Below are 19,175 nucleotides of genomic sequence, written 5' to 3' on the forward strand. Positions count from 1 at the left end.
TACACAACTCTGGCCCTTACTAGAGAGCCCACGCAATCACTGGAGTCTGGTTGCAGCTGTGTGGAGCTGTATTTGCTGAGGCCAGCTTGGCCTACAGTACTAAAAGAAAAATAAAGTCTTCACCTACGCAGAAAGGTATCTCCATTTTTCATAAGAAGCTCTGGTTACCTTTCACTCTCTTTTCTCGTCCTAAGACTGAGCCCCAACTATAAGCTGCCTCCCATTGTGCCGGGTGTAGAACAAGCTCAGAAGAAAAAGGCAGTCTCTGCTCCAAACCTCCCATGCACTAAGGCAAGAGGAACAACTCCTGGGGACAGTCTGATGTGTTAAAAGCTGTCTCAGCCTGTTTGCCTTATCTCTACTCTTTCTCCCCTTTCCTCTCAATGTCACCTTGGTGTTCAGTTTGCCTTCTGCAACAGTATGCCAGCAAAGCCATGTTTTCCTGGGATCCTGCCTAATTGCGTGGGTAGACTGAGTTGAATTCAGAGTGTACCTACCAGCCCTGTGGTACCTGCTCATGTGTGGAGTTACGTCTTGCTAACCCACCTTTGCATAGCATGATGATTTTAATTTTAAGGCCATGGAAAATCTCCTAAAAACACGAGACCGTAGAGGAAGAAAAATACCACTTCTGGTGTGGTAATATTTCCTTCCATGTAGATCTCCTGGTTTTAGTTTCCGGTGGCTATATCGCAGTGTTCTGCACTCTGCGTTTTGGAGAATCAAGTCATGTTAAGGAGTTGCTATGCTCTTTTCCAGAAAGAGAGGTAGTTGCATTTTAGTGGTGGATAAAACAATTCCTTCTCGTAGCTCTCTCAACCAGTTTACATATCAGAGGTGCTTTGGGCTCGATTGGGATGCAAGACACTCTGTAAATGCAAAGATGTAATTATCCCATTTTTCTCTTCCTACTGCCTGCCTTTCTCCCTCTGCACTTCTGGCTCATCTCCTCCGCCCTTTCCTGAGCATTGTGCTGATGGCAGCGTTTATCTGCATTTGTCCTCTGTCCCTGACATCCAGTTATTGATTGGCATGATTAAAAAGAACTGATAATCACTTCACATTAATCCCATAAATGACTTAAGACACCAAAATATTTGCATAATGCATCTTAAAGGTGGCAGCTAAAAGAGGATAAGACCCAAAACTGCTTGGCACAGGAGAAATGGGCTTCCCACTCACCTGTGGGCTTGCTTAAGTAATTAGCCTTCTGCTTGCATAAGGAGGAATCTGAACTGGTTTAGCGGAGGAAGATGCAATGGGTGCTCAAAGGCTTTGAGATCCGAGCATCCTATCTCATTGCTGAGACTGGGGGTGGGGAGAGTGCGCGGGGGGGAGCAGCAGGGAACATGACAGCGGCTGCTGAAATGAGAGTCTGTTTTTGTCTGCTACATCTTGCGAAAATCTGGAGCCAGACGCCCGCTGAAAGTACCTCTGTCTAAAGACTTTCTGTCATAAACTTATCTGATTAGCAGAGAGCTAGACGACAGATTAGCCCCTGCTTCTGCACTAGGGATGGGCTCTCTGGAGCATTTGAGCAGATCTGCTCCTGTTGCTAGTGCTGATAGCCTGTAGGTGGGGGTGCAGCAGGTGGGGAGGAGGTAAAGGGGGGGGATAAGAGGGGGATATTTAAAGGAAGATCATTGCTAGGTAATTCTGCAGATAATGCACCCTCCGTGTTGTCCTGCTGGTCCCAGGTGAGGACACTCTCCTCTGCACCAGTGAGTTGGTGGTCATGTGCTGTGTGTCACAGCAGCACAGAGTGGGTGCACTTGTCAAGTGAGTAGAGGTTGGGAGGGAGCTGTGGATGTGGGAGGGAGGGCAATATTTCTAATATGTATGATTTTTTTGTGTCTCTGGTTCTTCTGGCTGTCATCTTCCATTTAGAAAGAGGAGAGGAGGAAAAATACCCACATTTAGCTTGGGGCAAGCACCTTGTGCTAGAAGGATGGGTGGTTTAACATATACTGCAAACAAACAAAAGGGAGACATTCCAGCATTTCCATTTAGTATCATGTATATGTTTTAGCTTGTTCTTCCTCTTCAGTGTTTGTATATCATTTATTCGAAAATATTTTGCAAGTGGTAGTGGTTTGCAAGCAAAAGCATTTGCCAGCTGAACTGCAGTATCTGCTATAGTGAATGTCTTTTTCTGTTTGTGTTCTCCCTCTCCATAGAAGGAAAAAAAAAAAAAGGGGGGAAAAAAGACTAAACTAGCCTACTTAGGAGCAATCTAATGCAAGGATAACAGGCAAAATAATGCAGAACTGCTCTAATGCATTCTCTTGTCCCAGAAGGGAGAGAGCATTGTTTCAGGATCTGTTAGAGTGAAGAGTTGAAAATTAGTTTTGTAAATAAATCTGTACCCTCAGCTCTGAGTAATGCTGACATTCGGGTTCATGGTGGCTTTCTCTCTAAAAAGAAAAACTATTATTCAAATAAATAAAGTAGTCTTCTGTTCCAACAGTGATGGAATGGAAAAACTTACTTTAAGAATAGAAGCGTGGCAACTGATAGAAAACTATCAGTTATTTCAGTTCAAGTTTCCTATTAGTTCTGTAATAGATCTGCCAATTCCTACACTTTCAGTTTTTCCATCTGAGATGTAAGTTCTGGCCCACGCAAGTTATATCTGGCAAAACTGAAATCAGGAGCTCTGGCAGCTGCGGAGTCCTTTATGGGAAATGAGAGTGCTGTTTGGGAAGTGCTTTGCGCTTAGTCTCCGCTCCCCAAAACTAGAGGAGGTTACCTAGGAACCTGATGGGTAGGACAGGGGAAACCTTCCTTGAAACACAGCTATGTCAGGGGCAAACAAAAGAATCTTGCGTGCGCACACACATACGCTCATACACACAAAAATCAATTACGTGGTGGCAAATAGGATTTCCTTAACTTGGCGCTTCTCTGCTCTGTTGCAGCCGTGATAACGACCTTTCCACTATCATCTCCAACCTGCATCAGAGTCGTCAACTCGTTATGCCAGAGACCCAGAGCCGTTGTGAATTCAAGAGAAACAGCATCGACGTTGGCTTAGGAGCAGCAGGTAAGCAGCTGGAGCAGGTCCTGCTGGTTCGGATTTGTTGACTTCCCTCCTCTCTCTTTCACTCCCTCATTTGTTCATTTTTTTTCAGCAGCTGTTTTTTCTGTGGCTGTTTGTGTTATATTTTGGAGTGAGCTATATGAAGGCTTTTTAAATTCTGGCTAAAGATTAACATGGAAAGGATTTCATGGTGATGCTAAAGTCCTTTCGAGATCTCAGCCCTGTGTTATTCTCAAATCTAGCGGTCTGTGTTGAGCTATTGGCAAAGGAGCTTGCGCCAGCAAAGAAGTGAAATGTCCCCAGGGTTAGTGTCAAATGAAGCAGAAAGGCCTTGCAGAGAGCATGGTTTGATTTGTAATTTCATTAATCAGAGGTTCCCTGTGCTGCCTCTGTGCCTGCCAACTCCTTTATGAGCACGTTTGTTTGGTTTTGTAGTGCTACCTGGCTTTTTTGGGAAGTTCACCTGGTTTCAACTTAACACAGTGAAACCAGAAATGCTCCTCTTGGATCCTGCACCGTGCCTCTCTGGATGTCAGTAAGGGAGCTAGGATGCTTTGGTGGTAGATATGCATCAGTCAACAAGTGAGGCACTGGTAATAAACTAGAGATCTTCTGGTTGATTGCAGAATCTATGATTTGCTTTTGATTATAAATAAAAGTCGAGGAAAAACTGGGAGTAATGCTAGTCTTTATATTGAGTGATCCCTATCCTTCCAAATCAGAATTGGATCTCCCTATGTCTCTTAATTTCCTTTCCTGAAAATCTGTGTGTTTGTGGCTTTGTTCGTGTTTTCTTGTAAGTCATTCTGTTGACTGTGTAACTTAAGATCTGAAGGGAACACCACATCTAGTACACTTTGGGAATGTCTTTGGAAGATACTCAGTAACATGACAGGCATCTGGTTTGCCTTTTGTGTGAGGCTTGACCCCTTTCCAGAAAGGTTCCTCCTGCCTGCAGTGAAATTTGTACTGGTGTGACTACTTCGGCAGTAAAGTTTTCGGTCCCATATATGTGTTGTGCTGAACTGGGGGATTTGCGGTATGTCTGTAAAGCAGCCATGGGCAGCTCCCAGTCTTTGCTTCCACAGCTGAATCTCCATATTCTCTTCATTAACCAATCTCCCCAGCCACTTTTCCTGTGCAGCTCTAAAAGCCAAACTGGCCAGAGATATACGTTTTTCTGTATGACCTTGCCTGAGTCTGTATGTCTCAGCTGACCTTGTATGTTAAAATGGTTTTTAATATTGTTTGCTTTACAGAGAAACTGCTGGGCTCAATGAGTGTTGCTGAAATTTTTTGAGATCCATAGCATTCCAAAAATGCAAAGGGTACTTTTCATTCCCATCGGTGTTAAGCAGTAGACAAGATTAGATATAGAAGTCCTCGTTCTTTGTTAGAATTTATGCTTGAGGTGCTCTGGTTAGCTGCTTAACCACAAGAAACAGTAAGAAATAGAAAACATAGGCACTGCACACGTGTTGTAGCAGTGAGGACAGCAGAGTGCTTGGCTCTGGCCTCAATGAAAGTCTGAGCAATGAAAAAGAAGAGGGCTCATTCACACAAGAGACCACCAAACAAGTGGCAGAGCTTTTCGGGACGTGATAGATTGGGTGTGTCTAAGAAGAGTTGACCGGCAAAAGAGTAGGTTGGGGGATGGTGGGGAGATTAGGTATCTGAAGGGAGAGGGGGCATCGTCACATCTCCACAGGGACAGTTTAATTCTGGTTTTTCCCCTGCTGTCTGGAGCCGGCTCATTCTACATGCGTGTTTGATTAAGGGAAGACTCGTTTGCCAAAGTCTACGCAGCACCTGCCAGCTCCAACTATAGAGCGTGTGCTGAAGTGGTACCTATGTCACCACCTCCCGGACATGGAAGTCAAGGGAACAGAAACAAAACGTGCTGGGATTTGTAGCTGATGTCGATTATTGGGTTTATGTCTTGGTTCTGTTTGTTTTTACTGGCAGGGGTGGAAGGGGAGAATGGTATAACTAATTGCTACATACATAATTTTAAGAGAGTTAGTGTTGGGTGAGTCTAAAAGACTGGCTGTTGTTTAAACTACTTAGTTACAACAATAAGGGAAAAAGAAATGCGCTCCCAGTTGTCTGCTGTTTGCATTGTCTGCCTTTGAGAACAATACTGTGTATTTGGGTTCTGAGAATCTCACCCTCAAAAAGGTATTTGGAGATGGACAATGCTGAATAAATGATGTTAATGCCAGTATGTTTAAAAACTCCTGCATCACTCATGACTATAAGCTGCAGTGCTCTCAAAGTAAGTTGAAATCTGCTGCTAAAATGTTTTCTGTTGCTGGTTTAGCATCTGTGGTTTGAAGTTAGGCATACAGTCCCAGCCAGTAGAGGCTGAGCACTCGGGAGGCTGCTCTGTAGCTCAAACTGCAAATTCTACTTTTGCAGGATGAGGGGCGAGTGTATACTGCTAAAACAAGATTCAGAAGTGTATGTGGCTTCTTGGCTACAGCTGAGGCTAAGGAGAGGACTGAGAACAAGGATGGCACAAATGGAAGAGATTTGCTTATTGCAGGGCCCATGGGGTTAAGAAGAGGGTTGAAGTTGGCAGGTTTATGATTGATTCTGTGAGGGAGTTCCTTGATTTAAATTAGAATCAGAGGCAGTGCTATAGTTTTGAACAGCATGGACTGGAAAATTAGAAGTATTACTGGATCTTTAATGGTCTTTGAAATGCAGAAAGGGGCTGAAACAAATAGAAAATATGGTGCATAGTTAGTTCTGGGGCTTTTGTGAGTTCTGGGAGATAGGTGAGACTAGAGTCAGGGCTCAAGCTGGGCTGATGTTCAGGTCAAAAGAGGCTGAAGGGACTGATGTATTGCTGGAACATGTAAAGCCTTTGGTTGGAAGAGAGCACTGATGTTAATATCCTTGGAAGGCTTATGGGTAATTTTTAAGTGAAAGTAGGTCACTTTATGGCAATGGTGATGGTTATATTTGGAAACAGGCTGAAGAGCTTTGTTTGGGACAGCAGAAGCTGAAAGACGTAGAAAATAACTGGGTCCTGAAGAACTCGGGGTTTGGCCCTGACTAGAAAAGGATTTAATACCCCACCTTGGTGGGTGTAATAACCCACAGTGGTGGGCACTAGCCGTTTGGAACAATAAAACCTACAAGAGGTGCAGTCTCAGGGCTTGGGATAGCTGGGACAAAGGAACTCACTGAATTTCAGATCTTGAGAGGCCCAAAGAGCTAGGAAGAGTCTGGTGTCATCAAAAGCAAATGCCTATGCATCACTTAGGTGTAATTAAGACCAGTGTAGTGATTGTGACATGTTGGCAAGTTTAGCATCTTCAGAAATCTGGGCTAGCAAATCTGAGAGCTACAGTGCTTTGGAAATACATTGTAGAGGTGCATGAGTCAACCCAGGCACAGAAAGGCAAATTTGCCCAAGATAATGAAGCAAACGATGACTGAACAACAGAGCTCAGTTTCCTGACTTGTCCTGCCTAACTTCTCTGCTAGACCTCTGTGGTGGTGTTCCACCGTGACAGTATGGAATAGATGTGGATTATAGCCAACTTCTAGAGATTCGGCATACGAGCGATTTGGGGTGGGGGTGGTGTACCCCCTGCTAGTGGGTGTACTGAAGCAAGACGTCTAGATAAGAATAGCTGACAGCTTAACTCACGTTTGAAGTGTCCCCTGATACTGAACCTTTAAAGGGAATAAAGAATACCAACAGCAAAAATCCACAAAAAAAGCAAAAATCTGCTCCAGCCAGTGCTTCTCAGTAAGACATCTGGAGACCCGGAACTGCGGGGTAACTGAGGCTTTTGCAACGACAGCAGAAGTAGGTGGCTGAGAGGCGTGTACTGATAAAATCTAATTGCCCTATCGATTGGCTTCGGAGCCACCGTCAGCTGTGGTAATGATTGAGATATTCTTATGTGTTTGATGCATGTTAGCTGTATCTCACTGCTCTGGGCCCACTGGGGACCTTAAGGTATTACAGAGATCTCTTAATCACGGAGCAAACTTGCGTGTGTTGGGCCTGCTCTGCGGCACTGCAGATTTATTACAATTACCACTCACTGATGCGCTTGGATTTCCTTAGGTCCCGCGGGGTCCTGGGTTTCGGGAAGAGCTGCCCTGTTTGTAACTCTGAATTCTTAACTGGCTGAGGAAATCCATCTCACTGGTTTAGGATTTTACCCATCTGCATCCTCTCACCCTCTTCTTCCTTCCTTTCATCTGGGTTGACTGTTGACAGTATCGTGTCCTCAGACTTTTAAGAATAGTAAACTTCTGCCGCTTCTGCTTTCTCTGCCTCTCGTTGTGACTGGGAGTGGAAGTGCTTGTGCTTGCAAAATACAGAACACTGACTACAGTCCCTGGATAATATCTGTTCATTAAATGATTGTGCCACTTTCAAGCGTGCAAGTGTTCGTTGTTTCCAACGCAGACTGAAAGAGCAGTAAATTCTTGTGGAGGACCAGAGAATGTGGCGTAAAGGAAGGGCACTTGCCTCTCTGCCAGCTCTGTTGCTCTTCATTGATCAAAATGATATCCAGCTCCTCTTTTGAAATCTAGTATCTTCGCTGGGTTTATATCCGGCCACTAGGTTTAATCTCTTCCTACTTTTTTGACCAGTGTTGGACCTTTTTTTTAAAACTATTTTTTTGTTATTTTTTAAAACCTGGGGCTAGCTAACCCAGCTGCTGAGAGGTAAGGTTGGCTTTTGGGCAGAGAGATGCTCCCTTTGCAGAGAAAGGAGGTGAGCTACTTCACCTAAGAGCTGACAGTCTGCAGGGCTGCACTTGCGGGGAACGTATGTAGATAAAAATGGGCTTTGGTGGTGCGCAGAGCTCCCAGGCCAGTTTACCTAGGAGATGTGAATGGTCTCTCCTCTCTTGACCCTGTGGACTTGATTGTCTGCTCCCTCCTTCCCTTCTGGTGGTGTTCTGCAGTGGAAAATGCTGGAGAATGCTGTCCTTGGTGATAATTAAATTGCGGTCACAATGGGGATATAATATGCCAAATGGAGGAAGAAAGGAAAAGTATGTGTAATGGGCTCTGCACTTCCTTAGGAGCACACAGAGGCAGCCTGCATTGGTGAGATTCAGTAAGAGGCTTAACAACATCTGCAAAGGTAGAGCAAGTATGCTCAGATGCCTCAGGGGGAGTGTGCATGTGGGAGGGGAGGCGATGAGCCTAATGAGAATATAAAAGTCGTTTCCAAATGGATCAGATAAAGGCGAGGCAGCAGACAGGGTACAGCACTGGCACTACAGAGGGGCTTACCTTGAGAGCGGATGATGGCACAAGGTGCTTTTAATCTTAATTGAGAGAGAGACACACACACACGGATGAGCAGAGCTAGGGCTGCTTGACAAAGGCACAGTAGCAAAGCTGACAGTTTGCACATCAAACACGGATTTAGAGCCCCTTTAAGCAGCTAGCGGTGTGTCTGTAAACAAGTCCAATCCCCTCTATCCAGTTTGGCTAATGCAGTCTGCCAGGGCATGCGTGGGGTGGGGGAGGACGGAGGAGGCCTTGCAGGGCTCCATGGCTCAGAAAGTACGGGTGCCTTCTCCCTTGTGTGTGTGTGCTTTGCACGCTGCTTTAGGATTCGAAAGCATTTTGCAAGAGAGTCCTGGTCCCAAGGCCCTAAGTGAGTTCTCTCCTGCAAAAATCCTGTTCATTTCTCCTCTTTCTCTCCTCAAATACGCTCTGCTCTGCAGCGCCAGATTTCATGACTTTGCAGTTGCAGTTGGACTATTTGCATGGATAGAAATGGAGGGATCAGGCTCACTGATGCTAGAGGAAGGTTGGTAGATCTTCTCTCTCTTCCCTCTGCCCCTTGCGATTCGAGGGAGTTGGCTTGATGTCTGAATATTGTCTGCGAGAGGGCACTTAATGGAGACATGGCAGATTATCAGGTCTTGCTCCAAACAGCAAGCAATTTGCTATGGTTCTGCATATAATATTTGGGACTGCGCACGGATTAAAGACCCCTTCCCCAGTGATTAGAGGCTCCTTTGGCTGTGGTGTGGGAAGCAGCGGAAGGCCAGCTTTCCAATGTTGCAGAGCTCCCAGACAGCCTAGGCTTTTTCTAGGGGTTGTTGGTCAATGTTGTGGAGAGGACAAACCCTGAGAGCCTTGGCCTCAGAGCGGTGGTGTCCTCAGTGACCAGTATAGTTGTATGTTAACCTGCCATGATTCCTGTGGAAATTCCACGTGATCAAGAGAACGTGACATCTGTGTCCCTGAGGAGTCCCACTTTAAAAGTCCTGCTCCATTGGAGGCCATGTGTACTTGGTGCTCTTGCAGTCCTGGAAAAGCATTGTTGATCTACATGTCTCAAAAACATCCTGAAAGATCTTTCTTTTCTCTCTGCGAGCTTACTTGTTCTTCTGTATCAACACTCCTGTCTCATCTTTCCGCTTGGTGCTCTGTTGACTAAGCAAGGGAGAAGGAGAAATTACAGGAGTGAACTGCAAACAGATTCACATTTAAAAATTGGTCTTGGAATTTTTATTGACAAGGCAGTGCTTGTAGCTCACACATGTGGATCTGTAGCTGATCAAACTAGTTGTCTCATTTTCCTTGGGCCTATCCCTGAACTCCGTGTGCCTGCCATGGAGGGCTTCTTCCCGATGACTTCATTTGGCTTTGCACTGAGACGTAGAGCTTTCATCTGCTAAGGAGGAGTTAATATTGGGGGTGAAAAACAGTTGGGATCAGGGATGTAATAGCTAATGCTTAGAGACAGAATCACAGTGAACGGCTGTTTTCTGAGCGTGTGATAATGAGCTCGGATGCAGACATGTTTTCATTTAACAAAGCCAAACAACAACAAAAAAAGCAGAAGCCTTTATTGAACTGCTGTCTTAAATTGAGCAGAAAATCAGCGCCACATGGGCATCTAAGAGATGTAAGCCCGGCCACCTTTGTTTATGTGTTTTACCATGAAGGACAGTTGTTTACCCAGGCAACGTGAGGGTCTAGGCTCTGTCAATGCCATTCATCCTCTTGGCTTGGATCTGGAGGACTGTCCTTTCTTTGTGCTCTATTTAAGTTCATTTTTATTTCTTCTGAAGCCTTGCAGGAGTGGGAGGTAACCAGCATCCTTTTGTAATACAAACAGAGGTCTTTGGAGCTGAAGGAAAAATGGGAAAGCCCATCATGGAAGCACTTCCTTGTGCTGTGTCCTGCAACTGCATTTGCAGCGTAGGTTTGGGATTTTGCTGGTGTGGGTGTTAAGGTTTTATTCTTGGCTTTCTCACTGCAGGAGGAGAAGGAGCTGAGGCAGTTCAGTGCCGTGTTCTTGGAGTTCAGTAAGCCTCCCTCTTGGCAGGGATTTAAAGCCTCTCGTGGTAGGAGGGTTCTTGCAGGATGGCTCTGCAAACACCTTTGGGAAGGTCAGGGATGTGTTCAAGGTGTATCTCCCTCACTTGTAGGAAAGGAGGGGCTCACCATGGCGGCTTAGGTAGCTTGGCCTCCTCTGTGCCTGGTGTGAACAGGGCAGACTGGCCATAGTCAGGACAATGAGTCCATCGCTCTCTGGCAGTTGGATCAGCCACCAAACTCATGGCCAGTATGTGTTACGGCTTTGAAACTGAAATAAACACCGGCTCTTTCTTCCTTTCCTTGCAGCTCTAGGAAGAGCAAGATCATCCTGCTTCCAAAAATAACCTCTTCCCCGCCCCCTGCTTCCACCTCCTTTCCCAGGTGCCTTACAGGCAGCGAGTAAAGAGCTGAAAACAAATCATTGGTGCGGTGACATCTCACTGATGTTATATATAGAAATCCAGTACAGATTGTAATGTGGCACCTGGCTTGTCCACCCTTGCTTGCTGCTGGGTGGAAGCGCAGGGAGAGGCGGCAGTGAGTCCCTGCTCCTGACCCTGCCACAGTCAAGTCGATGCTTCGGAGCCAGGGTTTTGACACTGTTCCTGCTCCAGTGCACGTGTGTGTCTCTGTGCCGTCAGGTTTGGATGCTGTGGATTTAGTCCTGCAAAGCCTAGCCTTCTGCTGTTGCTGCGCAGCGGGGGGTAACACTGTCCCCCCACAAGCTCCCCACAGCCGTGTGTCTGGCAAGCTTGCGGTGTGATCAGATGCCCAGGTAGCAGGCATGGAGCTGCTGCTCTGCTCCTTGTTTCTTTCACGCAATCAACAGGGTGCTCCGCCGCTCACAGCTTTGTGGGGTCTCTGGTGAAAGCGAGGGAGAAGTCCTGCTGAAGAGAATGGGGTGCAGGGCTGTGTGCGTGGGGGGGAGAGATGTGTTGGAGATGACATGTGAAAATGTTGACCCAGCCTTTGGGATTGATAGACTTGAGAGGAGTCCACCAGGAAAGCAGACCTGACCACAATGAGCACTGTGCATTTCGAGCCCCAGGGCAGGCAAACCTGCCAGGGCAGTGTGTGACTGTGACTGCCTTTTCGTGAAGCTCTGCCAGCTTAGTCCCTGTCTTACAGCACTGCTCCAACACGTGCAGCCTTTGGCGAAACTGGCCTGCCCTGGACTCATCTCAGGTAAATGGGAGAGAAAACAATAACCATTACTATAATTTGTGAAAGGTCATGTGTTGGTTTTTTTCTTTTTTCTTCTCTCCTGCTGTCTCTGCATATACAGGTAAGCCGAGGTTTCCCCACAGGGGCACAATAAAGACCCTCAAATCCTTTCCCTCTGCTAAGCATGTCTGATGACTTTCTATGGTTATTAGCCACTTCAGTGTAAATCAAGGAGATGGGTGGGGATTCTCAAGGGTTAAGTTTCATGTATATCACAGTGGGGAACAGACTCATAAATTAAACTGGAATCTGTCCTGATGATGCCCTCTCCCCATATGCAAGCTTGTGGTTTCAGACCTGGTCAGGGGAGCTAGCAGTACCACGTGCTTTACATCAGACATGAGCAGACTTGGGAGGAGCTGTCCTAGGATGGAGGGCTGGGGATTGGAAAGATTTTATGAACGATTTGCTGTGAGCATGAAGAGGGTCAACTGCCTATTTCATTAATTTTTCATCTCTGCACAATCTTTTTGTTCACAATTCCTTTTCTTGTCTTTGCTCTTCTCCCCTTTCCTGCTCTCTTCCTTCCTCCTTCCATTTCTTTGGTTCTCAAACCCTTTTTTCCCCCCCTTCCTTTTCCGTTCTTAATCCCCACCTCACATACGCGCCCTTCTTCCTTTCCATTTCTCTTCCTCTCTTCAGTTCCCTTGTCCTCCTCCCTGTTCTCCCTTCCCCACCCTCCCTCCATCTCCAGGCTCTTCGGGAAGAAGACAATTTGAAGGCTTTCCGCTCTGCTCTCAGCTGAGAGGCTCCTTCCCTCAAGCCAATCAATGGCAGCCTTTCAGCCCCAGTGGGGCTTGGCAAACATTAGATCAATAAGTTATTAGCACCATTCTGTCAGCTGTAATGTGGAGATTGATCGGGGCCGGGGCTCCTGCATGCTGCCTGGCACTTCCCCAGCCTGATAAAGATGACAGATTAAGGGAATAAGAAAAAGGAATTAAGGAGTCTGGCTGTCAAAGCTGTCAGGGGCTGGAGGAGCGCTGTTTTTTTCAGGGGCTGAATGAGTGCAATCGGACATTTAAATGGTGCTAAGGGTACAGCACCACCAGCAGCTCTGTTGGAAATCACTATCTTTAGCGTTCACTTTTCTAAAGAAATGCTGGGAGGGTTGTGGAAGGAGCAGCCAGAGGAGGTGGAGTGGCTGTTCTGGGTGTCGGAGGGAATACCAGGTTGCTGGCACAGACCACACGCAGAAGATTCGGCACCTAGGAGCCCCCAGGGAAGTGGGAGCGCTGTCCCTGCCGCATTGCCTTACCCACCTTTTGGCATGGTTGGGTGTTGTGTGGCATTCCCTAGGACTGAGGGAGGTGTCTGTGTCGGAGGAATGATGCAATTTTCATAGCTTTTTATCACAGATCTATAAATTGAGGCCAAACGACCTTTGCACAAGAGGTTTGTGGTCCCTCGAGAAAAATCTGATCCTCATTGGAACTGTGCTTAAGTGTTCTGATTTAACAAGCTTCCCCCTTCTCCTCTCTTACCTACTAGAACATGCTCCTTTCTCGCGCTAGAAAGTGAGTCTCCAAAAGGCCTGGACTTCCAGCCCACCCTCCCGGCCTCATTCTTTAAATCTTTTCTGGAAGAGAGTGAGGATTCACAAGTTTGCAATTGCTAAAAAGCCTCTCTGCAGCACATAAAATTAATTCAGATCTCTCTCTTAAGTACAGTATATCCTCTCCATGAGTGTTTTTCATACTATGAATATTTACCACCTTTCTATGACTTGGTGCATGCTGTAAAAATGAATTTTGTAAGAATCTGGGAGACAAGAGGATGTTGGTGCACCTTCTCTAATAAACAGCCTCATTACAGACAGACAGGAGGATGACTCCAGCACGACCTGCACCTTGCTCTGTTTCACTCCTTGGGAACTGAAATATTGGACAGTCCTTTTGGGAGCTTAGCTCCAGCTAGGCAAATGAGTGAGCACAAGGAGGTGGGAAGTAGCAGGATACTGTTTGCATGGTAGGAGGAAAGGCAGATGGCCAAGTGGTTAGAGCTGAAAAGGGGATGCAGGCTCCTTCTCAAGCCTAGGAAAGGATGGTTGATGTGTTATACATTGGGAATCCTCATACTCAACTTCTGTCCTGTTGTGTGCTCCCACAGCTTTCATGTATGCCATGGTTAACTCGCATTTAGGAGGCGGTTAGTGACACTAGGCCCACCTTTGGGGTGCTGTTTTCTATGCAATGCATTGAGATCAGTGAGCTATGGTCACTGACTTGCCTATTGGAGTCCTCCTCTGCTCTTGAGAGGAGTGACTGTGCAACCAGTCTGCCAAAGTCAAGTTCTCTCAAAGTCAGCGGGAAAGAGAAAAATCTTTGATTGCTCAGTATTGCATCCTCCTTGCTTTGTAGTAAGAGACCATTAGTGTGTCCCGTTCCTCCCTCCCCTTTTGTTTCTGTTTTTCTTCTTGTTTCCAAGAGTTTCTTGTCGCAGGGAACTTGAAGCATGATGCTTAGGGAACATTTGCAGGTACCTTGGTCTAGGCTAGGGACAGTCCTGAGCCAGGAGTGCCCAGCTTGCTCTGCTGTTTTTACTATTTGTACTATTAAGACTGGTGCAGCAGCTAGCGAAAGGATGCTTCCCCGCCCTGGAGAGCTTGCAATCTAAATCTAAATGACAACCAACAAATAGATATAGATGTGGAGACATAAAGGAACAATGAGGTAACCCAGTGAAATAGCTAAGGTTTGAAGCCCTGCTGCCTGCAATGTCCCTAAAGCCATTAAGCTGACCTGCTGGAAGGAGGATGCTACCTTTATTTTACAGCTGTTTTGACATCCCCTTTGCAGAGATACAGCAGTATTTCCCCCTCCCTTGCTAGAACTAACCCTGCCCCATGAGCTGGCATGCACTGGTATTGTTCTTGGATCCCAAGTTCCAGAAGCCCACTGCTTCCCTTCCCCCAGCTTCCCCAATAATTTTTTTTTTTTTTTTCCATTCTCGTTGCCCTCAGTTAAATTATGGCCCGTTATTCCCATGACCTTGTGCTTCACTCTCCCTTTGTTCCATTGATTCCTGCTGGCAAGGGATGGGGCCGATGTGCAGCCAGATTCCACGCTGCTGTGTGCAGCCCACTGCGTGGCCCCTCGTACGCCAGCCTTTGTTGAGAGCAGCTCTGGGCCTGCTGGGACTCGGCAAGCTGGTGCAGCTTCTCACAAAGGCACAAGCCCATCGCTGGGGAAGTAAGTCTCCAGGGTCCCTGCAAACCTGTCACATTCGGCACAGGAACGGGCTGAGCAGCAGGGCTGGAGCACCAGAGTCATTTGAGCAGAGCAGCTCCTCTGGTGGCAGCCTGTTTGTGCCAAAGGAAAGGGGAGAGCTGAATAAACTGAGATGCTGCCAAGACATTTCAGACTGGTCGGTGGGAATTGTCATCTCCAGGGTTTCAGTTTGATGGGGGAGTTAAGAGCAAGGGAGGCTGTTTTCCTCCTCTTAAAATAATGTGAAGGGAGGTGAAAAAAAGGACTCTCTTCTTGTTAGATGTTGGCTATCTGAGCCTGGGTGATTTCCCATGTAAACTAGCTCATTCCTCTGTTTACTCAGGACTTCTGGGTCCAAGAAGCTTTCAGAGCAAAACCAAGGATATAGATAGGGAGCGTGAGATAGGTTTTGATCTCTTCCCGTTGTGTCTGTAGCATAGCACAGTGCAGAAAAACTTGGTGCAGTCCTTTGGCCATAATTGGGACTCCACCCATTTAACCACATTGAGAGGGCAAAAATTATGTGATAACCTATGTGTTCGTTTCCCTTTTCCAGGTGCAACCCTGTGCTCAGTCACCGGGACATGGGCTTAGTTCTCACCCTGCCGTTGATGCAGTGTGTGTCCTTGGTGCATCTTCTCTGCTGCAGAGAGTGGAGATGAAGTCCCTCCTTCTTTGGGAAAACCTAGAGATAGGTTTTCTAATCTTCCCAGCTGACTTAGGCTCCCAAGTCCTCTCTTCAAAGCTGATAATGAGGCTTGGGATTCTTAGATGTGTTGGTGAACATGACTTAAGTCACCCAGCTCTGATGGGCTGAGGATTACAGGCAGTGCAGGAGTACAAAGCACTGTTACTTCTAGGTGACATTTCCACCCATGACCTCTAATCAGCGTGTCTCAAGTCCAAAGAGGGCTGTGGCTAGATAAAACCAACATTGCCCTGGCTTCTCCATAAGCTTGTTTTATGTGTTATACCCGCATCCTTTCTCTTTATGGTTGCAAAGCCATTGGGTGGTACTTCTGTGTGGCAGCAGAAGTGCTGTCCTCCTCCAGCCGACCTGCTTCCCTGGCCTGTCTCTATTCATGTTTCACTGTAGAAATGCAGCAGGTGAGTGCTAGACTTTCTCTTCCCAGAGAAAGAGGGGGAAAAATCCACTTTGATTTCTAGATCTTTGGAGAAAATATTTGACTTTGTTTCCAAAAACCTCTCTGGATCACTTTCTCTCCTGCATTGTCAGGCTAGCGGGAGCCTCGAATGTAATGCGGGATCTGGGGACCTGCACGGGAGACCTGCGTGGGGGTGTGTGTGGTCAGGGCTGTGTTGCGCTGGTGGCAGTAAGTGATCAGTATGCTTGGGGCTTCCTCTAGCACTCCTTACTTGTGTTATTGCCTGGCCTAGCTTCATAACATTACAGTTCTACTGATAATGTCTTTCATTTTCAGCTTTAATATTAAAAAATGCCCTGATTTGGCTTCCTTTCAACTGAAATGCTTTGTAGAAGGCAGGACAGAGGAGGCAAAAGCAAGGATTGGGGGGGGAGGGGGAAAAGAAAGAAAAAACCCAACCAACTCCACAACTATTCCTCCCCATCCTCTGTCTAAGGTGGTGTGTTACCTTTTGCAGGTGCGTGGGCTGAGCAAACAGCTATCCTTTGGCTTTCTGGTCAATGAGTAGCAACGTACTCTAAATGCACAACCTGTTTCTGTGAGGGTGGTCAGACATCCAGAAACTACACCGCCAACTCATTTGCAAAACGTACTTGGTTTTGCTGCCGCTGCTGCAAAGCCAGGGGGAGATGGGCTGTGGATGCTCCCGTCCCCACGCCTTCAACCACTGTCCTGGTTCTCTGTGTGTGAGTGCAAAGAACGGTTGGATGAGTGGCACGTGAACGTAAAGGGATGAATTTAGAGTATAGGGTCCTGTAAAAGGGCACGTGTTCAGCAGTTGTAAGTGGTATGCCAAAGCTGTGCGTATGGTTTAAGTTGTAGAGAGGAAAGGATTGGTGCTGTAATACAAATACATTGCCATTTAGGTTGTACCCCAGAATCTGTGAGTTTACTAAATAAGCAGTGAAAATGTGACCTGCCTCTTCGCTGCTTTCCAGCTAAGAAAGCTAAGAGGGGGGTATGACTTCTTATAACACTGGGCTGGAATTCAAAAAATTGGTATTCAGTCTTCTGCTCTCCTACTGACTCAGTAAATTTGAGCCAGATTGTTAGATCTTTGTGCCTCACTACTGGCTACTGATGATAATTATTCCCTTTTCCTTGCTTACTGTATATCTTGTTGATTTAGTCCTCGCACTTCTTGGGGCAGAGGCAGACTCTGACACATCCCAGGACTTTGCCTTAAATGAAAAAGGAAAAGAAGAAAAAGAAAATTTTCATTCTGTGATCTAAGTGCCATAAAAATTGCTGGGGGTCAGCCCAAGTACAAACTCAGTGAGTGGGATTTGGTGCTTTGGTACGATGTGAACCTGAGATGCTGGAAGGAAAATGCTGCAGATCATCCTAGGGATTAATAGACTAATGTGGGATCTCTGGAGGGCCAAGTTCCCGTGTCGACCGCAAGACGTCTGGGACCTTTCCCTGTGGCATGCCGCTGCTGGCAGGCTGTCACACCTGACTGTCGGTGCTGCTGCCAGCTCACTCGCGTGTGTGCCAAGAAGCGGGCATTTTGGAGACTGGTGGGGCGTGGGTCTGATGGAGCTGGTGCCGCTTCAGACTTACTGCGTGATCTTGGTCTCCCCCTGCGCAAGTGCAGCCGGTTGGGAGTGAGATGGGACTTGCAACCTGTCCTGCTGTCGTGTCTGGGAATAGCAGGGCACGGCGCTAGTCGGAGCGAATGTCTGCTGGCAGATGGGCGCACAGGGGTGGGAGTGGAATAGCGAGAGAGAAGAAGTGATAGGAGGGTAATGAAGTGCCTTGGCAGAGTTGTGAAATCAAGGAATCTTTACTGCTTGTATTCTAACTGCTGTCACGTGTAACTGGTGCTTCTGTCACCAGTTCTTCCATGGAGTCTCTTCTGCCTGAAGTACATAAGAACAAGCCCTGTTGGGTTTTGCTGCCTCCTGCCCAGGCTGGGAGGGGCGAGCTGAGCAACGGGATTTTGTTGTTTCAAAGCCACAAATCCCGGATGAGAACACTTCTGAGGAGGATATATGATCTTGGCCTCCAGCGCTGAGGGCTTGCAGCATCAGACTAACATTTCCAGGAAAATCAACATGAAGAATGAAGAGTTCCGTGGGGAGGGTGCTTGTGACTCTGTCTGTGCTGTGTGGCCAGGTACTTCCTAGCTTTGGTGCTGGCTTGGCAAGCTGATCCTGTCTGTGGCTTTGGAGGAGTTATTTAAAGGGTAAACTGAGGCAGGAGAATTGATGAAATTCAAGTTGTATTGAAAGGCTGGCTCAACACCTGGAATGTGAGGTCCTGAGAAAACTTAAGTGCTGTCACCGGCTCACTCTATCCTTTCCCATCTGCTTTCCAGTTGCCACTGTTTTGTTGTATTTACTTTGCTTTTGGTTATGGACGGTTGCAAGCCTCTGCAGTTGTTTGAGTGCCAGTTTCGTGAACAGGCTGGGTGACAGGGTCATGGCAAGATAAAATCCGAGGCAGCTTGTGCTCTTTAAAACCTTGGAATGCCACTTGTAACTTTGCAGAGTTCCAGAATTGCTCTTTGGATAAAGGCATTGCCTGGCAGGCTCTGCCCTCGGCACGGTGACTGTCTGCTCTCGGCGCTGCTCAGCCTGTGGCAGCCGCAGATCTGTGCTCTGGATCTCTTGATAAATACAATGCCAAGGCAGGAACCTGGGCTTGCTTAGCTGAATTCAAAGTAATGTGGAGTGATTCTGAGTATGAGGGACAGTTGCTTGGCTTAAAATGTGCTCTGGAAGATAAATAATTTTGTCTTTCTTATAAATAGCACCAAGGGGGTTTGTAACCTTTCTTAACCAACACACTTTGGGCAAATTGCAGGAGCTTTGCATGCATGTTGACTCACAGGCAGATGCAACGTATACTCACTCAAATATGGTGCTTGTTTGTGAGATTTTTTTTTTTTTAATTTTAAGATGCTGCATCTTTAACAAGCCCTTGATAGATGAGAATTTGATGCTTGCAGTGACAAACAGTCTCTTCCTTCCTGCCCATATGCAACATCATGCTTTCAGTTTCCCCAGCATTATTATGGGAGGATATTGATTTTAAATCTGTTCGGGGACGCTGTAATTGTATATTAGGTATTTTGTGTTGGTTTGTAGGGCTGCAGTAATGCAAAAGGCTTGAGTGTTTCCGTACAATCTAGAGGGGGAAGATTGCTAAGGACCTTGAGGTTTTGAAGGAGGAGGGGGGGGAGGAAAAGGGGGGGGGGAGAGAGAGATT

At 46.7% G+C, this 19,175-nt stretch overlaps 1 protein-coding gene across 10 annotated transcripts in view; it reads left to right on the forward strand.

Moving 5' to 3' along the window:
- The window catches only part of SAMD11 (sterile alpha motif domain containing 11), a 127,234-nt gene that overhangs the window by 68,175 nt on the left and 39,884 nt on the right, over positions 1-19,175 (forward strand). For all 10 annotated transcript variants that reach the window (XM_054849614.1, XM_054849616.1, XM_054849615.1 and 7 more), the window contains one exon: positions 2,919-3,043. In XM_054849614.1, the coding sequence (XP_054705589.1) occupies positions 2,919-3,043 (125 nt within the window). The remainder of the gene's footprint in view (positions 1-2,918; positions 3,044-19,175) is intronic.

This window comes from Grus americana, chromosome 21 (assembly GCF_028858705.1).
Source record: "Grus americana isolate bGruAme1 chromosome 21, bGruAme1.mat, whole genome shotgun sequence".
Taxonomy (NCBI): domain Eukaryota; kingdom Metazoa; phylum Chordata; class Aves; order Gruiformes; family Gruidae; genus Grus; species Grus americana.